Source organism: Myotis nattereri (assembly GCF_964212035.1).
Source record: "Myotis nattereri genome assembly, chromosome: 4".
In the NCBI taxonomy this organism is placed as follows: domain Eukaryota; kingdom Metazoa; phylum Chordata; class Mammalia; order Chiroptera; family Vespertilionidae; genus Myotis; species Myotis nattereri.
In genome coordinates, this window is record NC_138079.1 from 34,004,619 (window position 1) to 34,030,377 (window position 25,759).

The 25,759-nt window shown below is 33.7% G+C and overlaps 1 protein-coding gene across 1 annotated transcript in view; it reads right to left on the bottom strand.

Moving 5' to 3' along the window:
- The window catches only part of ADAMTS6 (ADAM metallopeptidase with thrombospondin type 1 motif 6), a gene marked incomplete at its 5' end in the record, with an annotated part of 219,642 nt that overhangs the window by 103,872 nt on the left and 90,011 nt on the right, over nucleotides 1-25,759 (bottom strand). Inside the window, 2 exons of the mRNA XM_081090221.1 lie at nucleotides 5,428-5,569; nucleotides 14,598-14,744. Of these exons, the coding sequence (XP_080946347.1) occupies nucleotides 5,428-5,569; nucleotides 14,598-14,744 (289 nt within the window). The remainder of the gene's footprint in view (nucleotides 1-5,427; nucleotides 5,570-14,597; nucleotides 14,745-25,759) is intronic.

A 25,759-nucleotide genomic window follows, 5' to 3' on the forward strand; every position in this document is an offset into this window, starting at 1 on the left:
GTATTTTTATTGCTTTCTGCTGAAAGGTGATAAATGCATTCCGTGAGAAACCTAGCATTCTGCAAAATCATTTATGAACAAAAGAGGGTTTATGGGGGGAAAAGGAGCTAGAGGAGACCACTTATAACCTATAGAACTTAGTAGCCACTAAACAAACAGCATCTACAGTCTAATGAAACATGTGGACACTTAAATCTCTGCGGGCATTTGTGCCCAGCATCCCGAGCAGTTGGCTCCTTTGTAGCCTTGACCCGATGGCTTGTGATGCTTCCTTCTTAGAGAGAGGTCTTCGAGGGTATCTGCCTCTCACAGAGACCACGTTCATAAAAATTAAGACTTAGATTCAGAGCATAACTTCTTTTTATTGTATCTATATAAAATGACAGATGTTAACTAAACCCACTGTAGTAGTCATTCCACAAAATATGTAAATCAAACCATTATGCTATACACCTTAAACTTACACAGGGATATATGTCTGTTATTTCTCAATCAAACTGGAAAAAAAGAAAATATAAATAAAAGCTAAGAGGGAGCCGATTTCAGGTCAATGTATAAAAATATCTTCTAAAAGTCAGAGCTGAACAATGATGAAATAAAACCAAATCTCCCCTCACTGGAGGAGCTCCAGGATATGCTTCATGCCCCATAGCAGCAATGTTTCAGGCAGGAAAATAAATGAACGTAACTAACACTTTATCAGGGCATACTGTCAACTACTGTTGTAGGCATATTTATATTTGTATCTCATTTAATCATCACGAAAATCTGTTTAGAAAGTGTGAGAAACTTTATAGTTTCAGAAAGATTTAGCAACTTGCTTCAATCCTAATTAAATCTAGATCGGAATCAGGCCTGGCTAATATCAATGTCCAAAATATCCCAAAACAACTAAGCTACTCTTTTAAATATATCAGAATTACCTGATATTCAGAAAATAACTCTGCAAAAAACTGAACTAGAGCTGCTTTGATCAAAATAGAATAATTGAACTATTTTATAGTCAAAGACCCTTTCAAAACAAAAGAAATTAGAATTGTATTCTCTAAAATTTCCATCCTTTTCACGTAATTATAGCTGTAAATAATACTAAAAAATGGGGGGGGGGACCTTTTATTTACTTGAGAAAACTAAAATAAGCCATTAACATAAGGAGGAGAGAAATATCATAAAAGTGCAAAAACATTTTATATTTATTATATCATTAAGGACATAAAATAGAATCTGAAGAGAAAATGGCATCTTTATTGCTAGATTTTTTTTATTTTTACGTTTTAAACAACTGTACAGATCATAAAAGTGATACAAATTTTCTGCCCTTGGAAATCCTAAACCCTATGCCATTTTGGGTCCTTGGCTGTGGATATGAAACATTCTCTTTGTCCTCATTACCCTATCAGTAACATCTCTCAGCAGCTGTTTGCAATAAAGGGCCTTGATGGCCAAGGGGGAGAGCAGAGCCCTGAAGAGGTCAAGAAGGAGCATCAATGATTAGAAAGGTTACTTATCATTGTATCACACAAAAGAAAATTGAAAACCAACATATGGTGACCCCATGGCCTGGCTCCAGGTGTTTAGTAGCCATCTGAAGAAAGAGAATAATGTACCCTTATTTCAACTTTAAATAGGTTAATCCTGTTATGTGGGTAATTTAAGTGCAAGAGAGTTTAGAAGAGCAGTGTGTGTGTGTGTGTGTGTGTGAAAGAAAAACTAAAAACTAGATAAATAACTAATCAATTTGAAGGGGTTAAAAATGATTAAATGGTTAAAAAAAAATACCTCTAAGAAGCAAACCCAGAGTGAAAACTACTGAGCTTTAAGTATACAAGTGATTATGAACCTACGATTTTTGGCTTGAATTTTAAGGGAAAATATAAATTAAATCAACTTCTTGTCAAGTATATGTTTGATAAATATACATATTCGGACTCCAAAAGAATATTGAGGAGCTAAAATAAGTCCATGTCTTTTATTCCCTAAATCCATACCAGATCACACTGTAGAAAGTGACACCATCTTACAATCTTCAAGCAAAGTGATTTTACAATCTCCCTCAGTGAAAAATTCCAATTTTAATCACTTGAAATTGTTCCTACTATCTAATCTACAACCTTCCAGCTGTAATAGTTAAGGCCACTGTGTTTTTTAGTGCTCTTGGTAGAGGAGAACAATTTGTTAACCAGCAACCAAACTATAATAAATGTTCTGAAGTCTGAAGATGGTTTTGAGGCCAACGTTTAGCTTTCTTTTTTACAGGATACTCAAATTTAATTTCTTTAAACTTCCCCTATATGTACTTCTAAGTATTTCATTGAGATTAAAGGATGAATCAGTGTGACCCTTAAAATATCTTCGTATGCTCCCAAACGTACAAATGGTTCAGATTCTCCTAAAACGCTACCAGCAAGCAGCTATACAGAGATGGTACCATGGATAACAGATATTCATAGAGGAAAGTAAACATGATTGAATGTCTGTCAGGTGCCAGGTAAATAAAAAGCACTTTGCATGCTTGTCATACTCCTTTGCTGTCTGAAGTTTACAACGACTTGGCTGCCATTCACTGGAAAAGGTCTCTAAATAAAATCTACTGATGGTCAATTAGCTAATGGTAAGCAGTCTTGCTATTGAAAAATATTCCTTCAAAAATTATCCTGTTCCATTGTGAAACCATGTATTAGATCAAATGTTCCCATTTATGCTTCAGAATAGTCTATTAATAAAACATGGTTCAGTTCTACATTAAAGTAACAACAACTCCCTATTTGCATTTATGTGCTAACTCTTAAATTTATGTAAACAGTAACAATTGTCATAGATAATAATAATTCCCCATAAATTAAACAAAGATATGTTGTCTATAAAATTTCTCTGGTTTTGTCCTGGGTCTTAAATCTAACTGTGATGAGCACTTTTCTCTCTTTTTAAAACTACTTCATTGAGATATGATTGACATACAAAAAACTGTACATATTTAATGGATGTAATTTGGTAAATTGGGAGAGAAAGTATACAATACACCCATGAAACCATCATCACAAACTAGGCCACGTATGGGCAAACTTTTTGACTCGAGGGCCACAATGGGTTCTTAAACTGGACCGGAGGGCCGGAACAAAAGCATGGATGGAGTGTTTGTGTGAACTAATATAAATTCAAAGTAAACATCATTACATAAAAGGGTACGGTCTTTCTTTTTTTTTAGTTTTATTCATTTCAAACGGGACAGATCCGGCCCACGGGCCGTAGTTTGCCCACGGCTGAACTAGGCCATAAAGATCTGTCACCTCCAAAAGTTAGTCCCAACCTTATTTATTATTTTGTGTGTATGAAAAATGATAAAAATTGTCTCCTGAAATAAAATACACCTGCTATCTTGATAACATATTTACTATATGACCCATTTTTATTTTTTACCTTGGGGTAGATAAATCATATTCTGCATTTTTAGTTACCTTATCTATAAAATTTTATAAAATAATTACAATTTTAATCAAAGCAGTCTGAAGTACCTCAGAAAAAAGACTATATAAATATCATTCATAAACTATATATCATTTATAGATTACTATATTATACAACTCTGCATATTGTGCTATAGTTTTGTTCTTTGCATTTATAGCCATTACAATCTCCAAATACTTGTTTAAGATTGTAAATGTTAATATCTTTTCATTTTCCAATTTTATTTGCTATCTATTACAAAAGTCTATAAATGCATAGAGAAGAAGACTCTAAAGCTGAATATAAGAAACATAACTGAAAATATACAATTTCTCAATTACTATTTATCTCACTTCATATCAACTAATCTGAAATAAAGGAGATATACATATATAGAAATAGGCTAATCAGGACAATTTTTTTTTTTATTTCATTGAAGAAAAAGTACATCCATATATCCTGTAGAACTGCTAGTACAAATTATCTAATATAGGAATATATATGTAGAGTTAAAACCCAATTTCCAATTGAAAAACTAAATATAAATTAACTATTTCACTTGCTAACATAGAACAGAGAGACCATAAATAAGAATAATGAATTTCAACCTACTAAACTACAAGTATATACAAAGACTGGGATTAAAGTTTGGCTGATGTTTTCTGAGGGAAAAAGCAACTCAAGAAAAAAAGAAACTAAAACCATAAAGAAATAAGAATAGAAAACTCTACAGCAGAGAGAGACAAGAAAGGCCAATGTTTTACTCAAGACTGTTGCACACAATCTTTAAATCTAGTGCACAAAATGTGCTGTCAAAGCTGTCCATGAATCATAATAGGCTTTTCACCCAAGAGAGACTTTAAAAATCACTTTCCTTTGTACTGTACCTAGAGGATAATTGGTACAGTACAGTGCATATATTGTTTCATCTTAACTATGTGAAAACGTAATTCTTTTTATTATTAATGTTTTTTAAAAGGCATTTTAAACACTATTTGCATAAAAATAGGAATCAAGTCTTTAAACATTTCTCACTCCTGAATATTTTTGGGTAACTTGTTTAAATTTCTCTTTTTTCTTTCAAAATGCTTGCCCAGCCAGCATGGCTCAGTGGTTGAGCGTTGGCCTATGCACCAGGAGATCACGGTTCGATTCTGTGGTCAGGGCACATGCCTGAGTTGTGGGCTTGATCTTTGGTGGGGAGGGTACAGGAGGCAGTCAATCAATGATTCTCTCTCATCATTAATGTTTCTACCTCTCTCTCCCTCTCCCTTCCTCTCTGAAATCAATAAAAATACATTTTTAAAAACATGCTTATAATGTATACCGACTATAAACATGTCCCTATCCTAGACACCGAAATCTTTCTCTGTGAAACTCAAGAAGAATTTTGTATGCATTTTTCTGAGCTAGACACAGACTTCTTCAGGCAGTCATGGAGAGTCAACCATAATATCTTTTTTTCCGCAACAATTTTCCTTGTTTCTCTGTTTGGGTTAGCGTCATCTTGTCCCCACATGGTTGTTGTGTCAGAATGTGGCCAGTGGACTGAAGCAACTTGAAATGACGCAGTACTAGAAAATATAAAGTAAAGGCTCCTCCTAGCCAATATGAAAATGCCCTTAACACAATTATTAGAGTACCAGAAAAGGTGAGGGTGAAGGAGAGGTTTCAAAGCCATATCATTTCTTAAGATAAACCTCAGTTGACATCATAAACTTAGGACTTAAAGAAGAAATACAATAGAAATTATAAAAATTCTACCATCATCTCTCAAGATGTTTGAAAATTGTTTAATTTAGGATTATGCAAACATTTAGAAATAGATATTATACCAATTTCAGAAAAAGAGCAGTATCAAAGGAAATATTTGCATTAACAATGTTACCAGAGGTAAACTATATTCATCAAAACTCCATCCTAACATTTGTGTCATGAAAGATCACATAGAAACGACGAAACGTAAGGACTGAGACTTCTTACCCCAAATTTACATTGGCGGGATCCTGGTCCATACTGGTAACGACATTGCTCATCCGCATCGTACACCTGACCTGGGGCCACAGTTGGGTAAACAAATTCACGCTTGGGAGGCTCATTATTAAGGCAATTGCCACGGCCTGAACTGTTCAACATAAAGGATCAAAGAAAATTAGGTACACGATGGACCATTTCAATCACAATTATGAAACCAGGTATTGAGCTCTTTGTTTTAATAACTTGATGCATGAAAAACAATACTTCCTACCAAGAAATAATCGCATGGCAAATAACTTTACTGAAGCCTGAATAAGAGTTCCAATCTTTTTTCCAGCACCAAGACATAATAAAAGTATCTCAGACAACAATCTGAAAATGTCATGTTGGCCTTAAAACAGATTTAAACTAATTTCTGAAGGAATCAAAACAGAATTTCATGTTGCTGTAAGTTTCTTGTTTGATTTCAGTGAAAATATAACCACATCTGGTAGTAGAATTAAAAACATAAAATGTGGAAAATAAAAAAAAAATGTGGTTGTAATCCTTAAAGACTTAATCTATATATTTCCATCTTGGGCAGAACAATAGATGACATGTCCAAAGGTTCTTGAAATATTTCAATAATAAATGGGCTGAATGACTGACGAGGCTAAGATCCAAAGTTCTCCTCTCAAGTATATTACAAGTGTTTAGTCTCTCAAAAATTTCATATTTCATTTAGGGTCATCAGAGTTAGGAAAGGGAATGTTCTCCTCTCTATATAATTTCTGCTTTTCAAAGTGTGCTTGCACTCAAACATAATATTTTAATTCAGTGGAACAAATAACATAAAGATTGCCAAAACCCAGACAGAATACCTTAGTTTAAAGAGCTTTATACTTTGCTAAATATAATTGTTCATTTTATTTAGTCAGTGTGCATAAAATAGGACAGATGCTTTTGTACTTTCATTTCACATGTAAGTTAGAATTTTTAAAGAATTCCTATGCCAACATTTAAAAATTTTTTCCAACATTCCTGTCAATTGTGCCAGCACTTGTGTTTTTTCCCCCCAAATCTTTTCCATCTGCTTTGCCAAAGGAAAATAATTTCACAAGTATAAGTTCTTCAACTATTATTTAAGACAGTACAAATTTTCATTTATAGATAAGTAAAAAAGAACCATGCATAATAATGAGTTTGATATTTGCTTAAAATTTTATCGCATTCTTAAAATATAAAAGTTAATTTGCTATATACAAACATATTTGCACTGCAGCAAATTAATACCTTTTAAAAATTGAAACTTACTATTCATAAGGTGATAGATTAAAAGATCCAAGGCTGGTAGTGTGGGGGGATCCAAGGGACAGAATACTGTTTTCTTTACACATTTTTCCTTTCATTTATGACCTGCTTGATTAATTTTTAATCAATAAAAATATCTAGATGGAATATTAAATATGGTACAAATATGGAGGGATTTTACTATTGGCTATTACAATCAATTCACTTGTCACTGTTCAAGGTATCTACCTAACAGAGAACAACTTTTTTTTTCACCCAGCTACCCAGTTTTCAAGACAGAATGCTTTTTATTTCTTGTTTTTTGTACTTTTAGAAATTGCCGTGTATCTCAGTAAGATAATTATCTTTTATGAATTTTAAAAACAGCAAGTTCTTTTTATTTTATAATATAAAACATTTTTAATCGATATGGGTATACCAATTTTAGGCAAATGTAATTCTACTAGTAAATTCAAATTTTTATATTAAGGTTAATGATAAAAAGGTCAAAGTGAAAAATATAATAAAAGGAGATGTACCATTTTGATAACAGGCAATAGTCATTAGATTATTGGATTAGCTGCTTAATTTCTTTAAAATATCAGTTTCATCTCTGCAACAAAATTATAAAAGTCTTGATGAAAGCCCTAACTGGTTTGGCTCAGTGGATAGAGCGTCGGCCTGCAGACTGAAGGGTCCCAGGTTCGATTCCAGTCAAGAGCATGTACCTTGGTTGCGGGCACATCCCCAGTAGGGGGTGTGCAGGAGGCAACTGATCAATGTTTCTCTCTCATCAATGTTTCTAACTCTCTATCCCTCTCCCTACCTCTCTGTAAAAAATCAATAAAATATATTTTTTTAAAAAGTCTTAATGAAAGGAGTTAAATATGTAATAAAAATAAGTTATCAAGTTAAGTACTACTATAAATCAATGGGGAAAATTTAAGTACTGAAGTATTTAAGTAAAGGGTTCTACAGGTAAAAATGTAAAACAAAAAGTATAATTATATATTCACCTAAGTATATAATATGTATTCACCTACACGGCACCAATTAAAAATCTATTTAAAAATTTATTCATAATTACTTTTAGGAATACAGAAAATTAACCTAAAATATTTAGAGAAAGAATTATGTGGACCCCAAAAGTTTAAACATAGATACGCTGAGGAAAAAATTCTTTCCTGATAGCGTACTGAAAACTGACTTAATCCAGGAGAACGCGACAATAATTATTTCTTTAAAGTTCTTGTTCTTGGGTATTAATGGTCTTCCAGTCATGGTTCCTGTTCTTTAAAAACACCAAATGCAGAGACCACAGCAAGGGCCTCCAGACAATGAAGAATGCCATGCGCTGTGGTCACTGTGGCCAAATTCTTCTGAGCCAGTGTATCCCAAACTGGCTTTTTGTTTCAGTTCTTTGGAATAACCTATTCCTACGTATTAAAGTGGTCTCATTAAACATCTACACAAGTCTTGTTCTCCTTTTCCAGTATGTTTTACAGAAAATAAAATAACATCTATACTAATAAAAGGGTAATAGGCTAATTAGACTGGGTCAACTGGACATCTTCTGGACGTCTGACTTCCTTCTGGACAAGCCACAGTGGCGGAGGCCAAGGCAGAGGCAGTTAGGGGCAATCAGGCCAGCAGGGAAGCAGTTAGGGGGTGGCCAGGCCGGCAGGGGGGCAGTTAGGGGATGGCCAGGCCAGCAGGGGGGCAATTAGGGGGTGACCAAGTCGGCAGGGGGGCAGTTAGGGGATGACCAGGCAAGCAGGGGGCCAGTTAGGGGGTGATTAGACTGGCAAGCAGAGGCAGTTAGGGGTGATCAGGTAGGCAGGCAGGCAAGTGGTTAAGAGCCAGTGGTTCTGGATTGCAAGTCGGATGTCCCCCGAGGGGTCCCGGATTGGAGAGCGTGCAGACCAGACTTTGGGACTCCCCCCCCCACCTCCCCGTGCACAAATTTTGTGCACTAGGCCTCTAGTATAAAATGAAATATAAGCAAAAAATCATATAGATCCTTAAGAATGAACATGCATATTTAGGAACATGGCATCAACAAGGCCTTTTGAGATGGATTTGGTGATGTTTGTACAAATCACTAATGTTTGTAAGTCAAGTGTCATACCTATTTTTATTGGCTCCAGAAAAGCAAGTATGGGGCAAGGCTAATTTAAAGTGTTTCTATATACTACATGGTTTCCTCCTAGTAACCATATCTGGTATATATTGTACAATAAAATCTTGCTTAAAGTATTTGGGGGATGGGGTCATTTTCATATTTTAATTCTTAACTGAGGGTTAAGTGGCAAAAATATTTTTGCATACGGTTGCTAACATTTGTCTGCTACTTTCCTGTTAATTTCAAGTAGAGATTTATATTAACCCTGGAAGTGCTTTTCTTTCTTCCTTTATTTTTAAATTACCAAGTAATATATCCCAATTACACCCCTATTGTCTCTCAGGAAGTAACTAATATTCTGATTGTTAAATAATAATTTCCTTCATTTTATTAGTAGTTAATTCATCTGCCTGATTTTGGAGTCTGTACAATAGGAGTCGTATTGTAGGTTTTCCTTTGTGACTTTATTCTTTCACTCGCTCAGTACTAGGAAAGTGGATATATCTATATTGATGTGTATAACTATAGCCTGTCCATTCATATTGTTCTTTGACATTCCATTTAAGACTATGCCACAAATACCAAATGAGCATTTGAATTATTTCTAATTTCTGGAAATTACAAATTATGCTGATATGAATATTTTTGTACAGGTCTCCTGGGACAAATATATTCTCTTTCTTAAAAATATTACAGATGAGATTTTTAAAAATATTTTATAATTATTTCCTTTTGACAAAATGGAAGTTATGAGTAATTTTTATTTAATCCAGGGTTCTAGCTCATCAATTCAACCATACAAGTCTTATGATGGTAAACCTAGTATTATTTATGCTACTACTATCAAAATAATAACAGTGGTTATATTACATATAATATTTTCTTATCAAATAGCACTTTTAAACGTAGTTTGTGTTTTAGTGACATATGAGAATTTTTCCACTCAGAAAACATAAACCTCACTCATCATTAAAAAAATGAAGGATACTGTTAGTAGTTTCCATCTGAGATACTAATGCAACTTCCTATTGTTAAGTATAATATACATGTGTCCAGAGCAAAAGAATAAACATAAAAAGTAGAATTGTGATTATTTCCCTAGCAGCATATATTTCATAACTAAAAGCCCGATCCTAGTTAAAATATACAGCAATATAGATAACTATTGAATTCACAGATTCTGCTTTTGTTTATGCTTCTAAGACAAGGCCAAAAAAATTTGTATCAGTTTGAGAATATGCTTTTTCCTTGACTACGAAATTCTTAGTAAATCAAAGTGTATTTACATTTCCAAAAATCCTCGCAGCATGATAGCAAAGTCATATTTTATGTATCCTACTTCTAATTTAGAGAAATCTTATTTACATAGCTCAAAAGTTATCCTTGAAAATAGGAACATGAGCCAGAGTTGAGTCTTCAACTAAAATTTACAGACCCTTACATAAAATATGCACTCTTGGCTTTGTTTCCAGAACACATAAGGACATACCCCTAATTGTAATTGTAGATTTATTTTTCACTTCAACAATTATATGATAAAGTATAGACCTTCAGTCTATAGTACAATGGGTCAATCTAAAAAATAAATCTTTCTATATAATTCTATACATATTTTAACAAGTCTCTGAACAACAACAACAAAAAGTTAACATAATAATGCCATCTGGTATTATTTTCCACAGAATTGTGCTCATATATCTAAATTAAGCAAAAATGAATTAAGTTGGTATCATCTACAAGTGAAGCTTCTTACCTACTGTGTTCTCATAAACTGTGCTATCAGTCTTCACAAAACTAACCATACATTCCATCCTAAAATGAGTTACTTTAAGTCAAACCTTGCTCTCTTGTCCTCTGGATGAGAGCAGTGCTTGAACAAAACTAAACTTGAAGCTTCCAATATGCAAACACAATATCAATAATGGTTTATTAAGTTATGCTCTCTTTTTCTCCATACGTAATTAAAACTTATCGATGATATTTATGGATTTGAGTGAAGTCCCCCAAACGTGTCAGAAACATGGAAGGAAGGAGAAACCTGTTTTTCTAAGCTGTTCCATGGGTTCCAAGTAAAAAAAGAGGTCCCATCTATAAAACTGTTTTTTGTCTAATAGATCAATGATATTGACCTTCAAAGTAAATACTATAGAAGAAATATGAGTGCCTTAGTCATCCTGTTCATCTTATGTCACTTCTCTTGTAGCTCTACACTCACCTTTCTTCCTAGCTCACCTTCAACCGTAATGTTGCCTTTCCTTTTCAGCTTCCATCCTTTCTGTGAAAATGGATAATCTCTATTTAATCTGGATACTGTAGGATATTTTGCTATGGATCTTTGACAGTTCAAACAATATAACAGACTTTAATTTAAATAGAGCAAGTTGATTCACAGAGGCCTCAGAATTTTAAAAAACTATATGAAATTACTCTGTACTACCACTAAGTGGTGGAAAATATATGGGGGAAAAAAAGAAAAAGAAAAAACAAAAGATAAAAACCTGAACTAAATGACTTCTGGCTGCCTTCCACTGCCTGGTAAATTAGCCCAGTGTCATCAGTGAGAGTGAGCCATGATACCAGGTTCATCTTTCTCCACTTTCTAAGTCAATAAATAAATAAATAAGTCCCGCAGGCAGATAGGAAGGACACTACCTGCAAAGCCGTCGGCGAAAACATCAGAAGCTGGCATAACACGTCCATTCTAACGGAAATAGGTTCTTTATTACTTAATCAGGACGGCTTCTGGGCGATTCATGAACCACTTATTGAATCACCGAGTTTAAGAAATCTGAAAAAAAATATTGGGAGTTGGTAAACACCATCTCCTGATTGATCAGTAGCACGTAGTGTTTGACACGAGAGACTTTTTACTATATTGGCATTTAAAGGCCATGGAATGGTTTTCAGTTGAACATAGTGAATAGTGAATCTATAAATCATAGAAAGCTCATTGTTAAAATCCACCATCTTTGGCCTATACAGTTACTAAGTAGAGAAAGGTATGCATTTTGTTGGCTGGGCTACAGTTCCTAAACAATTCATCTTTACAGATTTCTTTTTCTTGAGAGGAGAAACTGAAATAAAATGTTATGAGTCTTTTTGAGCCAACTATAAAACATAAATGTAACCTCAATCCCTGATCAAAATATCACTGGATTTTAAAAAATATCACACATAGCTGCTAAAGCAATTAAGTCCATTGCATTAATAAAAAGGAACAAAGAAATTCAAGAAAGTTACTATTATGTCTTTGTGCTCCAGTGAACTGACCCTTTTAAAGGGCTTTGTATTTTAAAAATCTTTACTGCTTAGTCAGATTATGATCAAGGTTGCTGAGTTTATTATTAAAGGCGAGGGGGGGGAGGGGGCGGGAAACCAACTTTCCCCAAATTGCTACCCATTGTCTTTCACATCTGTCTCTCACAAATGGCTTTAATTTTGTGAGTATCTATCCCCAGGAGAATGCACAACAGAAATATTTTTATAAAATACAGGATAAATAAGCCCATTAGAACCCTGACAATACTAATCATGCTTACACATACGAAATGCAAAGAGGCAATAAGGCTTAAATATTGCTCTTTATATTAATTCTTTTAGTTAATTCAATGGGACACTTTCTTGCAATTAATAAGAATTTTACATTTCTCACCAAACCAGTGGTGATTTCTTAACTGTATTTTATCAGCAATTTTGGGATTTCCTTTTGGAGTATTTTAATAGCCTTAATACTATTTCAACTGGGTAGGTGCTGGCAAGAAATAAAACCTGGTCCTTGTATTTAGTATGCGTACATAGATGGTCTAGCAAAGGGCTGTGCAATAGAAACAGGAAAGAGGAGCAAAAAAAAAAAAAATTTATATATATATATATATATATATATATATATATATATGGTACTTGAAAAGAACAAGAGGAGGGAAGCCTTTGAAAATGCACAGGAATACTGAGCATGTTATATAGTTTGTCTTCCTGGTGACAGTTACTAAGATTCCATTATAAAAACATGAGCCAAGTCAAGGGAGAAATGGCAGATCTGGCTTGATTTCTGGGAAGAGCAGATTTTCAACAATGTTTAAATTTAGGTAATATGATCTCATTTAAAAAAAATCTTGGAAAATGATATTGCAAGTGCTTTGTGTTAAAACAAAACAAAACAAAAACTGCCGAAAGATGTCAAACAAATTCTCTGTGGTCTATCTTTATAGCCCTTTACCCAGTTTTGGCACCAGGCAAACACAGTGTTATAATGGTCTATTATTAAGATTAAAAACTGTTAGGTTATGCAGCACTACCTTCTAAGTGAATTCCTTCAACTTCATTATTATATTAGTTAATTCAAAAGAGCCCATTTTAAGCATTTATCCTTTAATCTTTGATTGAGTAAAGCACTGTATTAGGTATTTTTAAATCTCTTGTTGAGGCTTTTTTTAAAAATAAGTATTTATAAGTTTTCAGAATATAATCAGACCATTCCCAGATATGAACCAAAACTTAAACGAACTTACAAGTAGGTTATCCTACATACCTATCTGAATTTTTTTAAAATGTTACACTATCATCATGTTAATGTGAAATCTGAAAGGACAATTTTTAAAAAGGATTTTTAAATCCTATTTAAATAATCACCTGTGCTTTATGTATGACTCACCTTTTCACAGAGTATTTAATCTCTTCTCCCCAAGGGAAAAAAAATGGCGCAAAATTATTGAAGGTAATGACAGAGCCATAGAGCTTAAAACCTTGATATCATTTAAAATAATATTCACCACTTGATGAATGTCTCTTAAGTGGTTTTAATACATTTTAGCATTATACATGATTACATACATAATAACCTGATGTTGTATGTATTATTAACTAAACTCACTTAAGAAATGAGGATCTGAAGATTATAAAGCTGAAGTAACATGCCCAAGGTCACAAAGTTAGAAAACGAGACCTAAGACTATTAGTTTATGAAGTTCAATACTGAAGCCCCGATGTGCAGGAGAAATGTGAAGAACACCTGCCTTCCTATTAGCTAATTTATATTCTTCACAGTTAAGTAACCAAACTCTTGAAATACATATTAAAAGACCAAGAAAGAAGGTCCTAAACTGTAGGAAAGATGTGTTTCTTAATAAATTTTCAAGCCGGGCCAGTGTTGCTCAGTGGTTGAGCGTCGACCTATGAACCAGGAGATCACGTTTTGATCCCAGTAGGGGTCATGCAGGAGACAGCTGATCAATGATTCTCTCTCATCATTGATGTTTCTATCTCTTCCTCTCTCTTCCTCTCTGAAACCCATAAAAATATATTTAAAAATAAATTTTCAAAGACAAGTTTTCAATTTTCCATTTTTATTTCGTGGGTGTTTGATTTTTTGTTGTTGTTGTTTATTACTATTAGCTACTAAGGCATTCTTATAGAACTCAGTTTTCTTTCACCAATAAAATGAAATGTATAATCACTGAATTAAAGTTCGACCTATGCTCTATTAAATGGTGTAAATCTACATTTTTTCTGACATTGCTTTCCATTTAGTGAACATTTCTAACACTCATATCATCAACTCCATTTAAATCCTTGCTTCAGTTCCTCTAATCTATTCTGTAAGTTCTATTTGAGTATGAAGGAAAATATTTGCCACAATGATATATTAAAGTACTTTCGGAACCACCTGAAATATCGCTGGGCCCTATAAAAGTTACTCATTATGCGAAGTTTGAAGCACTACATATTAGGCTTCTAGCAATGGTTTACTTCTAGAGCAATTCATCATCACTCTCCAGAGATTACTTACTCTAGAAAGCTGGTGATATAGTCTCGACTGCAGGAAGACCAGGAAAAAGGATTGGTATTTGCAGTAATGTGAGCTGCCATAAGTTTTGCTGTTTCATGACCTTTCGTCCCACAAGGATTTCCAAGTCCATCATGGTTCATACCAAAACTGTTTTAACAAGGAAGAAACATAAGAAACATAAAAGAAGTGAGAAAAAATAAAACAAACCCCAATACATCCTTTATTTTCTTATTTGATCATGTATTAGTTTTATTAACACATGCCTCCCTTAAGAGTAGACTAGCCCCTCTAAGGCAGTGGTTCTCAACCTTCCTAATGCTGTGACCCTTTAATACAGTTCCTCTTGTTGTGGTGACCCCCAACCATAAAATTATTTTTGTTGCTACTGCAAAACTGTAATTTTGCTACTGTTATGAATCGTAATGTAAATATCTGATATGCAGGATGTATTTTCATTGTTACAAATTGAACATAATTAAAGCATAGTGATTAATCACAAAACAATATGTAATTATATATGTGTTTTCGGATGGTCTTAGGCGACCCCTGTGAAAGGGTCATTCGACCCCCAAAGGGGTCGCGACCCACAGGTTGAGAACCGCTGCTCTAAGGAAATATAGGCTTAAAGTTAAAGAGACTAAGGAATAAATCAATGATACAATATATCTCCAAATCTCTTTACATTTATCATATAATCTCAAATGTTATCTCTTCTTGAACAGATACAGATAATGTATTAATTCTCACTTTATAGATGAGAAAAACAAATTTAGTAAAAATACAAGACCTATTAATGATCACACAGTAAGTATTGGAATTTTTAGCAGAACCTGATTTTTAAGATGCTAGAGTTCATACTACTTCACTATGAATCAGAAAGGAATTATAAAAAGATGGTTTTGATCCATCTAGTCCTGGGTTATAGGCCAAACACAAAGTCCTTTTTCTTACTAATATAAATAAAAGAGAATTAAATACATAGGCAATTTGTTTTTATGTGTTTTCAAAACACATTTTGAAAAGTCTTGACATATTGAATGATTATGAAGATAAAGTTTTTCTTTATTAACACCTCCCTTTATTTTTCAAAGCTTTTGTTTGTTTGTTTGTTTGTTTTATTTCGGTGTCCTATGGACATGCTTAGTACCATCAATGTGATTTAAAAATATTTTTAATAATACACCAAAATTTTTCTGTAAAGGATATATACCCACTACATATAAATAAATTTTAGCCTTTCATCACAAGTAGCCAAAAGTTCAGGATGAATATTACTAAAAAAAATATGTCTCCATTGTGACATTCTAATAAATGATGTGTGTTCAAGGAAATAAATGATTGTGTGACAAGAGTATAAAATAGATGAGGGTAGTCGCTAGAGAAAAAAAATTGGACAGGTAATTGAGAAGACAATAAATGAAAGTAAATATTAATGCATTTGGCAGTATAGAGACATTGAAGATTTGTATGAGCAGCTGATGATTTCTGAGTAGAAGAATAAGAACTTGATCTGTATTTTAGACAGGTCATTATAATAATTTTGTGCTGGAGACATTGGAGTGGGAAGAGAATGGAGCCAGGGGAATCAGAAGGAAGATCATTATCAATTGGAAAATGATGTGGGTATGAATTAGGGCACTGGATGGAGAGATGGGATTAGATTTGAGACATGTATAGAATGAATTGGCCTTTATAAATACAATATAAAAGAGCTATAATGAGGACATATAATATGTTCATACATGGGGGGCAGAAAGGAGTAAAAAGTATTTCAGGCAGAGGAACTAACATAAGCAAAGGAAGAGAAGTGTATGAAAATGTCCAGAAACCCATGTTAAAATACCAAATAACTATCCAAGAACACAAATATTTCATTTTCCCACTTGACATCAACATATTGGAGTCAACCTAATTGAATGCTCTTCTAAGGACATGATGGTGGAATTTACAATTAGTTGAATTAGACATATATTCTGTCAAAACAATCAGCTACAACTTTACATAAAAGGCTCCTTTGTTCAAATTCTTAATCCAATAAACTTAATATTCTATATTTCTCTGGAAGGTTGGTGCTACTGTGTGAGTACTACTATAATTCTTGTCAAATGATAATAGCTTTAAAATATGGTTTCCTTTTAGCAGCAGTCTCTTAAATATCCCACAGTCATGCTAAGATAGGTGTAGGCAGGCACAGATGGTTTTAAGAAAGTCATTTTCGAGATCTTCAACTTTCTTATGTACTCTATTCTTTTTAAAAAATCAAGTTCCTTCTTTTGAAATTAAATTTCTCCCACTTACAAAAGAAAAACTTATCTTTCAGCCATCCACAATTTTATAATAGTTCATAGCCTTGGAATATAAAAATATGAATGGGCATCAAGAAAAGAGAAATGAAAAACATTTGGTGACAGCTTTGAGAAAGAGAATGGTGTTAATGATTGAATAACATATCAGGTAGTTTATTGCTTTCATCAGATTTATAGGAGGATATAATCAAATTAACAGCTGATAGATTGTAAAAATTATTTTCATGATAAATCACCATGGTTATGTTTTGACAAATAATTCAAAAGTAGTTCAATGAATTGATTGATATTTCTATAATAAACTCCTTTCAACTCATCTACTTACTTATATTAACAAAGCATTCATCATCTACAGAAACAAAATGAAGAAATTGAACTGATGCTGAAATCCTTCCTTATTTTATAGGAATACAAAGAAAAATGCAATAATTTAAAAATATATCTAATTAAAGATACAGCTTCTTATAAACACTTTGCTTTATTTTATATTTTATTTGCTTTTATATTTTATTACTTTTTAAATCTGGAATATGGATATGCCCCTCTGATCAATCATTAATAATGATTGCTATTTAATGAAAAAATAATCCAGGGGAAAAATTCTTTATGATTACAGGAAATTTTTAATGTAATTGCTATATAGATATATTTTTATATGGAGATATTTTATATAATTAAACATACTTTTAAGCATAAAATGTTTAAATATTTTGAAAATATAAAATATACCATTAAGGTAATTGTCTGGGAGGGAGAGAAGAAGCAAACATATTGAGTGAAAGGGAAAAAATGATTAAGATTTTAACTATAAAATAAGAATGGGTTTGTGTATTTTTTAAAGGCATATGATAGTTTCCAAATTGCTATGGTATTCAGATTCCATTGGATATTTTTAAAAGACATATATAACAATTTTATTTTCACATGCTAATATACACAGTATTCCAGAAATTCTATCTTTTGTAGTTACTTAGAAAAAAATAAAAATTTTTAGACATCAGCTGAAAAATACACAATAGGGTACATAGTTTTTAAAAATTCAGAAGTATAAGAGAGAAAAGATTTTTTTTTTCTCTCTCTCCTGAGGAAACTACTGATGAAGAGTTTGGAAAGCAAAAAAGTGAAACTCATTAGTGATCAGAAAGAATAAATAAGAGGCCACTTTAAAACCATCACACTGACAAACACTGGAATGTTACCTAGGACTAAGTGTTGGCAGTGATGTAGAGAAACTGGGATCTCAGTTCACGGCATTTGTAATGTGGTCAGGGCAGCTGTTCCAGAGAGCAAGTCAGCAGTGCTTAGTCAGATTAAACGGGCAGATACACTATGACCCAGAAATCCTATTCTTGGATATATATCCCAGAAATATTCCCAAAGAGAATATGCACGAAGATGTTCATGACAGGATTATTTACGATAGCAAGGAGATAGAGACGATCTAGGTGACTGTCACTAGGGAATGGATAAGGAAACTCTGGCAGACGCATATTATGGGATGCTAAACAGAACTTGGAGTCAGCAAGCAAGACAGCGGTCTACACATCAGTATGGGTGGGTCTTAAAAACGGTGAAAAATTAAGAAAAGGAACAGTGTCGATAACACTGTATCAAACATGGAAGCAAAAATTACACACACACTCTCAAATAACAAAGAAAGACCGTGGAATTGTTCCAAATTAAAGACTAAAGAGACATAACTAAATGCAATGGAAACTGGATTGGAAGAGAAGGAAAGGAGGTTATAAAAAACATTTCTGGGACAACTGATAAAACTTGAATATGATCGTATGTTAATGATAGAAGTATATCAATGTTAAGTTTTCTAATTTGACAACTCTACTATGGTTACATAAGAGATTATCTTTTCACCTTAGGAAACAGATGCTGAAATATTTGGGAATGTCTACAACTTACGCTCAAATACCTAAGAAAAATTTCATGTACATATCAAAAAGAGATAGCAAGTATTGCAAAATATTAACAACTGAATCTGAGTGAAGGACACATAGAAAGGCTTTTTATTATATCAATATTTCCATAAGTTTGAAATCATTTCAAACTTAAAAAGCTAAAAATGAATACATACATGTACAAAACAACCTGCAATATTTTACAAGGATATGTATGTACTCAAATATACATATCAAAATTGTTAAAGTAGTTGTTTATGGGGGAAAACAAATGGCAGTGGGAATGGAAATATAGAAATAGAGCAGAAGGGTCCTTACTGGGACTGATAATGATATTGTGCCAAGAACTAAGGTTGGATGGATAGATGGACGGATGGCTAGGTAGGTAGGAGGTAGAAAGATAGATGATAGATAGATAGATAGATAGATAGATAGATAGATAGATAGATAGACAGATAGATGTAAAATAAAGTCTGCTGTTTAGTTTCAAAAACACTGTTTTTTTAAAAGAACAAGAGAGACAGGAGAGAGAGAGAGTAATAAACCTGGGGCCCACCCTGATGAGTGAACAGTAGTAACAAGAGAACATGCCCATGGTTGGTTTTATGTGTTTAATAAAACATTTCATATTACATAAAAGTAATGTTTCTCATGTGTGGAGGGTTTTAGGGCCAGAGAGAGAGAGAAAGGTGAGGGAGAGGTTAAGAGAGACAGCTTTCCGTCGGCCTCTTGTGATTCCTACGTTATGCTGGGTATATCAAGTCTGCAAGGCTTGCTCTTTACCCAGGCTATGTCTCAGGATAACTTTAAGAAATGAGGTAACATCACCCCCTGGATAAAGAGCAGGATTACTTACTAAAGTAGTCCCCCTTATCTGCCATTTCAGTAAACTGCGGTCAACCACAATCCAAAAATCTATATATATAAAAGCCTAAGTGACTGGATGAACGAACAGACAACTGGATGACAGGCCAGTAGCTATGACGTGCACTGACCACCAGGGGCCAGACGCTCAGTGTAGGAGCGCTGCTCAGCTAACAAAGGGCTGCCAGACTCTGGGCTGACAGCTGATGAGTGCAGCTGTGGCTGCGTGAGCCTCTCCCGTGGACACTCCCCCTGCGTGCCCAGGCTGTGGTGGCAGGGGTGCCGGGATGAGCAGAAGCAGCGCCCAGCCTGGCACACTACTTCGTGCTGTGCAGGATCAACACGGACAGCGGGCTGGAGCCTGATGAGCTGGCAGGTAAGGCCGGGCTGCGGTGGCACAGAAGTCCACTGATCCCTGCAGGCCAGGCCAAGGTACCCCACCGGTGCATAAATCCGTGCACCAGGCCTCTAGTATTAAATAAAAAATTCCAGCAATAAACAATTCATAAGTTTCAAACTGGATGCTGTTCTGAGTACTGTGAAGAAATTTTGCACCACCTCCTCTGTCCCACCCTGGACATGAATAATCCCTTTATCTATTGTATCTACTCTGTATATGCTACCCACTGATTAACCACTTAATAGCCATCTTGGCGATCAGCCTAGCAGTTTTGCTTTTGTTTTAATTCATGAATGAGAGTTCGATGTTCTTGAAGTAATTGACCAAGAGTTGGAAAATCAGCCCTAAACGGTTTGGCTTAGTGGATAGAGCGTCGGCCTGCAGACTGAAGAGTCCTGCGTTCGATTCCTGGGTTGCAGGCTCAATCCCAGTGTGGGGCAAGCACGAGGCAGCCGACCAATGATTCTCTCTCATTATTGAAGTTTCTACCTTTCTCTCCCTCTCTCTTCCTCTCTGAAATCAATAAAAATATATTTTAAATGATTAAATAAGGTAATAAATATGGTGTTGAGATCTATAGCTATCATAAAAAAAGAGTTGGAAAATTGATCAGGAGTAGGAAAAGAGCTAAATTAATAAAAAGGATGTGTTTCTTCAGGATAGGAGATGTTATTTTCATCATCACTGTAGTCACAATACACTCTAGGTTAGGTCAATATAGCAGGTGCTCATTAAATCTCCGGTATGAAATTGTGCGTGAGTGAAAGTCTTCCTATTGATGGACTGTAAAACATGAGAGACAAAATCTAGAAAGCATCATATGAACATACCTTGTTTGATGGTGAATAATGTAATAAAAATATATAAAATCATATCAGTAATAAAAGTAGAAAGGGTAGAGTTTGGGTCAAAATGAGTGGTATCACCACTCAGAGACAAAGGGGTTGCAATATACACTAAAGACTGTGCAATAAAGGTTATTAATTAAATTAAGATTCTGTGAGGAATTGAGAAATACAAATTGGCAATTATAAAATAGCCAGGGGGATGTGAAGTACAGCATAAGGAAAATAGTCAATAATATAACTATGGTGCCAGGTGGGTACTAGACTTTTGGGGGGATCACTTCATAAGTTATATAAATTCCTAATCACTATTCTGTATACATGAAACTAATATAATGCAAATTGATTTGAGAGCGAGAAGGGGGGAGAGAGAGAAAAAAACACTGAAGTGAGAGAGAAACATTGATCAGTTGCCTCCCGTCCATGCCCCAATCGAAAGCACAACCTTTTGGTGTAAGGGATGATGCTCCAATCAACTAAGCTACATGGCCAGGACTGTAATTGAAATTAAAAAAAAAAAAATTTAAGTTAAGCTTCTGTGACTCAGAATCTATCATATACATCAATCTGTTAACTTATATGCTTTTCCCAAATATTTTTCTATTGTACGTTAATTTTCTATGAAAATGATCTTTCCTTTAAAACTATGTTTAGCAAAACAAAATCTCCTTATATACATATGTGAAGAGATATATAAGGAAAGGTCATGTATTTTTTAGGATATATTGGAGGAAGCGCATTGGTGATTATATTTTACATCACTTAACCATATATTATTTGACCATTTTACTGTAAAAGTAACATAATGTATTTTGTACCACAAAATAATAGCGTACTCTACATTTTGATACACAATTCTTATTTGTTCTTTTGGAAGATCAGTAAAAGTAAAAAAGAGTGAACACAGACTATGAAGTATGAAGTTAATATGCATTCAGGCTGGAGATTCTTTTTAAAATCACAATCGATGTTTTCAAACCAAACAAAGGATCTGTATAGCTAAGAAAAATCTTAAAATGCCTAATTCGACATTTTTATCTAAGCAATCTTAATTTTATCGTGTTGCTAATCTATCAACATCATTTTCTTAAATAATCATGGTATTTAAACTGTCTTGCATTTTGTTAAATAACCGTTAGCACACAGAGCATGTACTTTTAAAACCAGTCACTAAAGGAAAAAAAAATAGATGTTTATTCAGTTCTTGAATAACACATACACAATTATAGAATTAAAGAACAGTTTCTTGCCCAGCTGCCATGGCTCAGTGGTTGAGTGTCAATCTATGAGCCAGAGGTCACAATTCAATTCCGGGTCAGGACATATGCCCGGGCTGCAGGTTCAATCCCCAGTGAGGGGTGTGATCAATGATTCTCTTTCATCATTGATGTTTCTGTCTCTCTCTACCTCTCCCTTCCTCTCTGAAATCAATAAAAAAAAAATTAAAATATATTTTTAAAAGAATAGTTCCTTAATATTTTAAACTTACTAAATTTCCCTTTAAAAAGTAACTTTAAAAAGTGATGACATAATTATAGTCTAAATTGTGACAACTATAAAATCTCAAAAATAAGCCTTCCCAGTGTAGCAGAAAAATGTAAGGGAATAAAGGGACATCTTTCTTAAAAACTATTTTCCATTTGTAATCTCTTTGATCTGTTCTTATTCATAACTGATCTTGGCTATGAATTACTTGTTACAATAAAGCAAAAGACAAAATTTAATGGATGTACTCAGAGCCTTCTATAACCACATCTGGCAAACATTTTTAGTTTTAATAGTTACCCAATAGGATCGTTATTACAATTTGCTTATGTGTTTTCTAAAACAGAATTTGGAACTCGGTTCTACCTTTGGACTTTATATACAATTTACTAAACTAAGTGAACTCAAGATTTTGGACTTATTTAGGAAGATATTTAATGAAGAGGGGTGTGCCTAAAGAAATCTATACTCTTTGCAAACCTGTATAAAGCAAGTTCACATTTAGTATAAGCTCTTCCCTTGGGCAAGGGAAACAAAAGAAAAAATAAACAGATGGGATTACATCAAACTAAAAAGCTTCTGCACAGCAAAGAAAACCATCAACAACATGGAAAGACAACCCACTGAAGGGGATTCATCGATCTATCTGACAAGGGGTTAATATCCAAAATTTATAAAGAAATTATAAAACTCAACACCAAAAGAATCCCAAACAATCCAATTAAAATTGGGCAAAGGACCTGAACAGACTCTCCTCCAAAGAGAACATACAGATGGCCAATAGACATGTGAAAAGATACTCAACATGACTAATCAGCAGATGAATGCGAATTAAAACCACAATGAGATGCCGCCTCACACCTGCTGGAATGGCTATCATCAATAAATCAACAAACAAGTGTTGGTGAGAATATGGAGAAAAGGGAACCCTAGTGCACTGCTGATGAGAAGGCAGACTGGTGCAGCCACTGTGGTAAGCAGTATGGAGTTACCTCAAAAAGTTAAAAATGGAACTGCCTTATGACCCAGCGATGAATATATCCAAAGAAACCTAAAACACTAATTCAAAAGAATATATGTACCCCTATATTAATTGCAGCATTATTTACAATAGCCAACATTTGAAAACAGCCCAAGTGTCCATCAATAGATGAGTGGATAAAAAAGCTGTGGTACAATTACACAATGGAATACTATTTGGCCGTAAGAAATAAGGAAATCTTACTCTTTACAACAGCATGGGTGGGCCTGGAGAGCACTATGCTAAGTGAAATAAGCCAGTCAGAGAAAGACAAGGACCATATGATTTCACTCATATGTGGAATCTGACGAACAAAATGAACTAACAAGCAAAATAGACAACCTCATAGAGAGCAGGCTGATAGCTCCTGGAGGATGGAAGTATGTGGGGGGGCGGGGGGGGGGCGGCTGGGAGAAAAAGGTGAAGGGATTAAGCAAAAAAGGAAAAACATGGACACAGACAATAGTATGGTGATGACCAGAGGGAAAGTGGAGATTGGGGGGAGGTAGAAGAGTGTAAATATAGGGGGGAATAAATGACGATGGAAGGAGATTGACTCAGAGTGGTGAACATATATACAATATATAGATGATGAAATATGGAATTGTACAGCTGAAACTTATATAATTTTATTAACCAATATCACGCCAATAAATTCAATTAAAAAATTAAAAGGTCGAACTCATAAAAATAGAGAATTGGAACTTGCTAGAGGCTGGAGTGTGAGTGAAATCAGGAGGTGCTGTACAAAGTGTACAAACTTCCAGTTATAAGATAAGAAAGCTCTGTGAGAACATGAAGTAGTATGACTATATCTACTGTATTGTATACTTGAGAGTTGCTAAGAGAGTGAATGTTAAATGTTCTCACTACATACACACAAAAAAAGGATAATTATATGATGTGATATATGTGTTAACTAACCTTATCATGGTAATCATTTTGCATACATGTATCAAATTATCATGTTGTACACGTAAACTTATACAATGCTATATGTCAATTATATCTCAATTAAAGTGGAAAAAAAAGGAATAAAGGAGCAAACACAAATTACAAATATCAGGAATGAAAGATGGAACATGATTATGTATATTATAGACATTTAAACATGTGTATGATAAATTTAACAACTTAGCTAAAATACTCTACTACTTTGAAAGATATAACAATAAAAAGAATGAGTAAAAAAAGGAAAGACATAATTAACAAAAAAGACTCAAAAGACTTAGATAATGTTATTTTGTAACTAATAAGAAATTAACTTATTAATTAACAATGTTCCCACAAAGAAAATTCTTGACTCAGACGGCCTCATTAATAAATTCTATCAAACATTTCGGAAAGACATTATGTCCACCTAATGCACACAAACTCCTCTAGAAACTAGAACAGTTCTTAATTCCACTTATAACACTATATTCAGATACTCAAACTAGACAAAGACATTAAAAGAAAAGTATAAATCAACCAATTTTTCTACAAAAATTGTGCTGAAATAACTGGATATTCATGAGAAAAAGAGGAATTTCAATCCTTATATCATGCCATACCAAAAAAAAAAAAAAAAAAGAACACGAAAAATATAAACCAAAACTCACTGTAGATCTTAATATAAAAGCTAAAAGTTGTGTTCACTTCAGCAGCACATATACCAAAAGCTAAAAGTATAGAACTTCTAGACAAAAATAGGAAATCTTGAAGTAGGCAAAGATTTTTTAGGACACAAAACAACACAAATCATAAAAGAAAATTTTAAATTAGACTTTATAAAAATTCTGTTTTGCACAAGGCACCATTAAAAAAATGAATGGCAAGCAACAGACTTGGACAAAATAAATATTCACATTATGTATATATGATGACAACTTTTACCTAGAATATACTATTGTTAAGTCCTACAACTCAATAAGAAGAAAACATCTCAGTTTTGTTAAAAAAATGGAAAAAGGATTTGAGTAGAATTCAAAGAAGATAATGAATGACAAATAAGCACATGAAAAGATGCTCATTATCAGAAAATCAATGATGAACTACTTAAAACCACAATGAGATTAGTCTATCAGAAAATCAATGATCAACTACCCAAAACCACAATGAGATACCACTAAAATGCACAATAATGATTAAAATCACAGAGTTGGCAAGAATCTGAAATAACCAATGCTCATAGATTGCTAGTGGGAATGCAAAATGGTATATAGCCACTTTGAAAAACAGTTTATGCATTTGTTATAAAATGAAACTAACACATACCATACTACCAGCAATATCACCCAAGAGAAATGAAAGCATATTTCCATACAAATCATTATACATGGGTGTTCA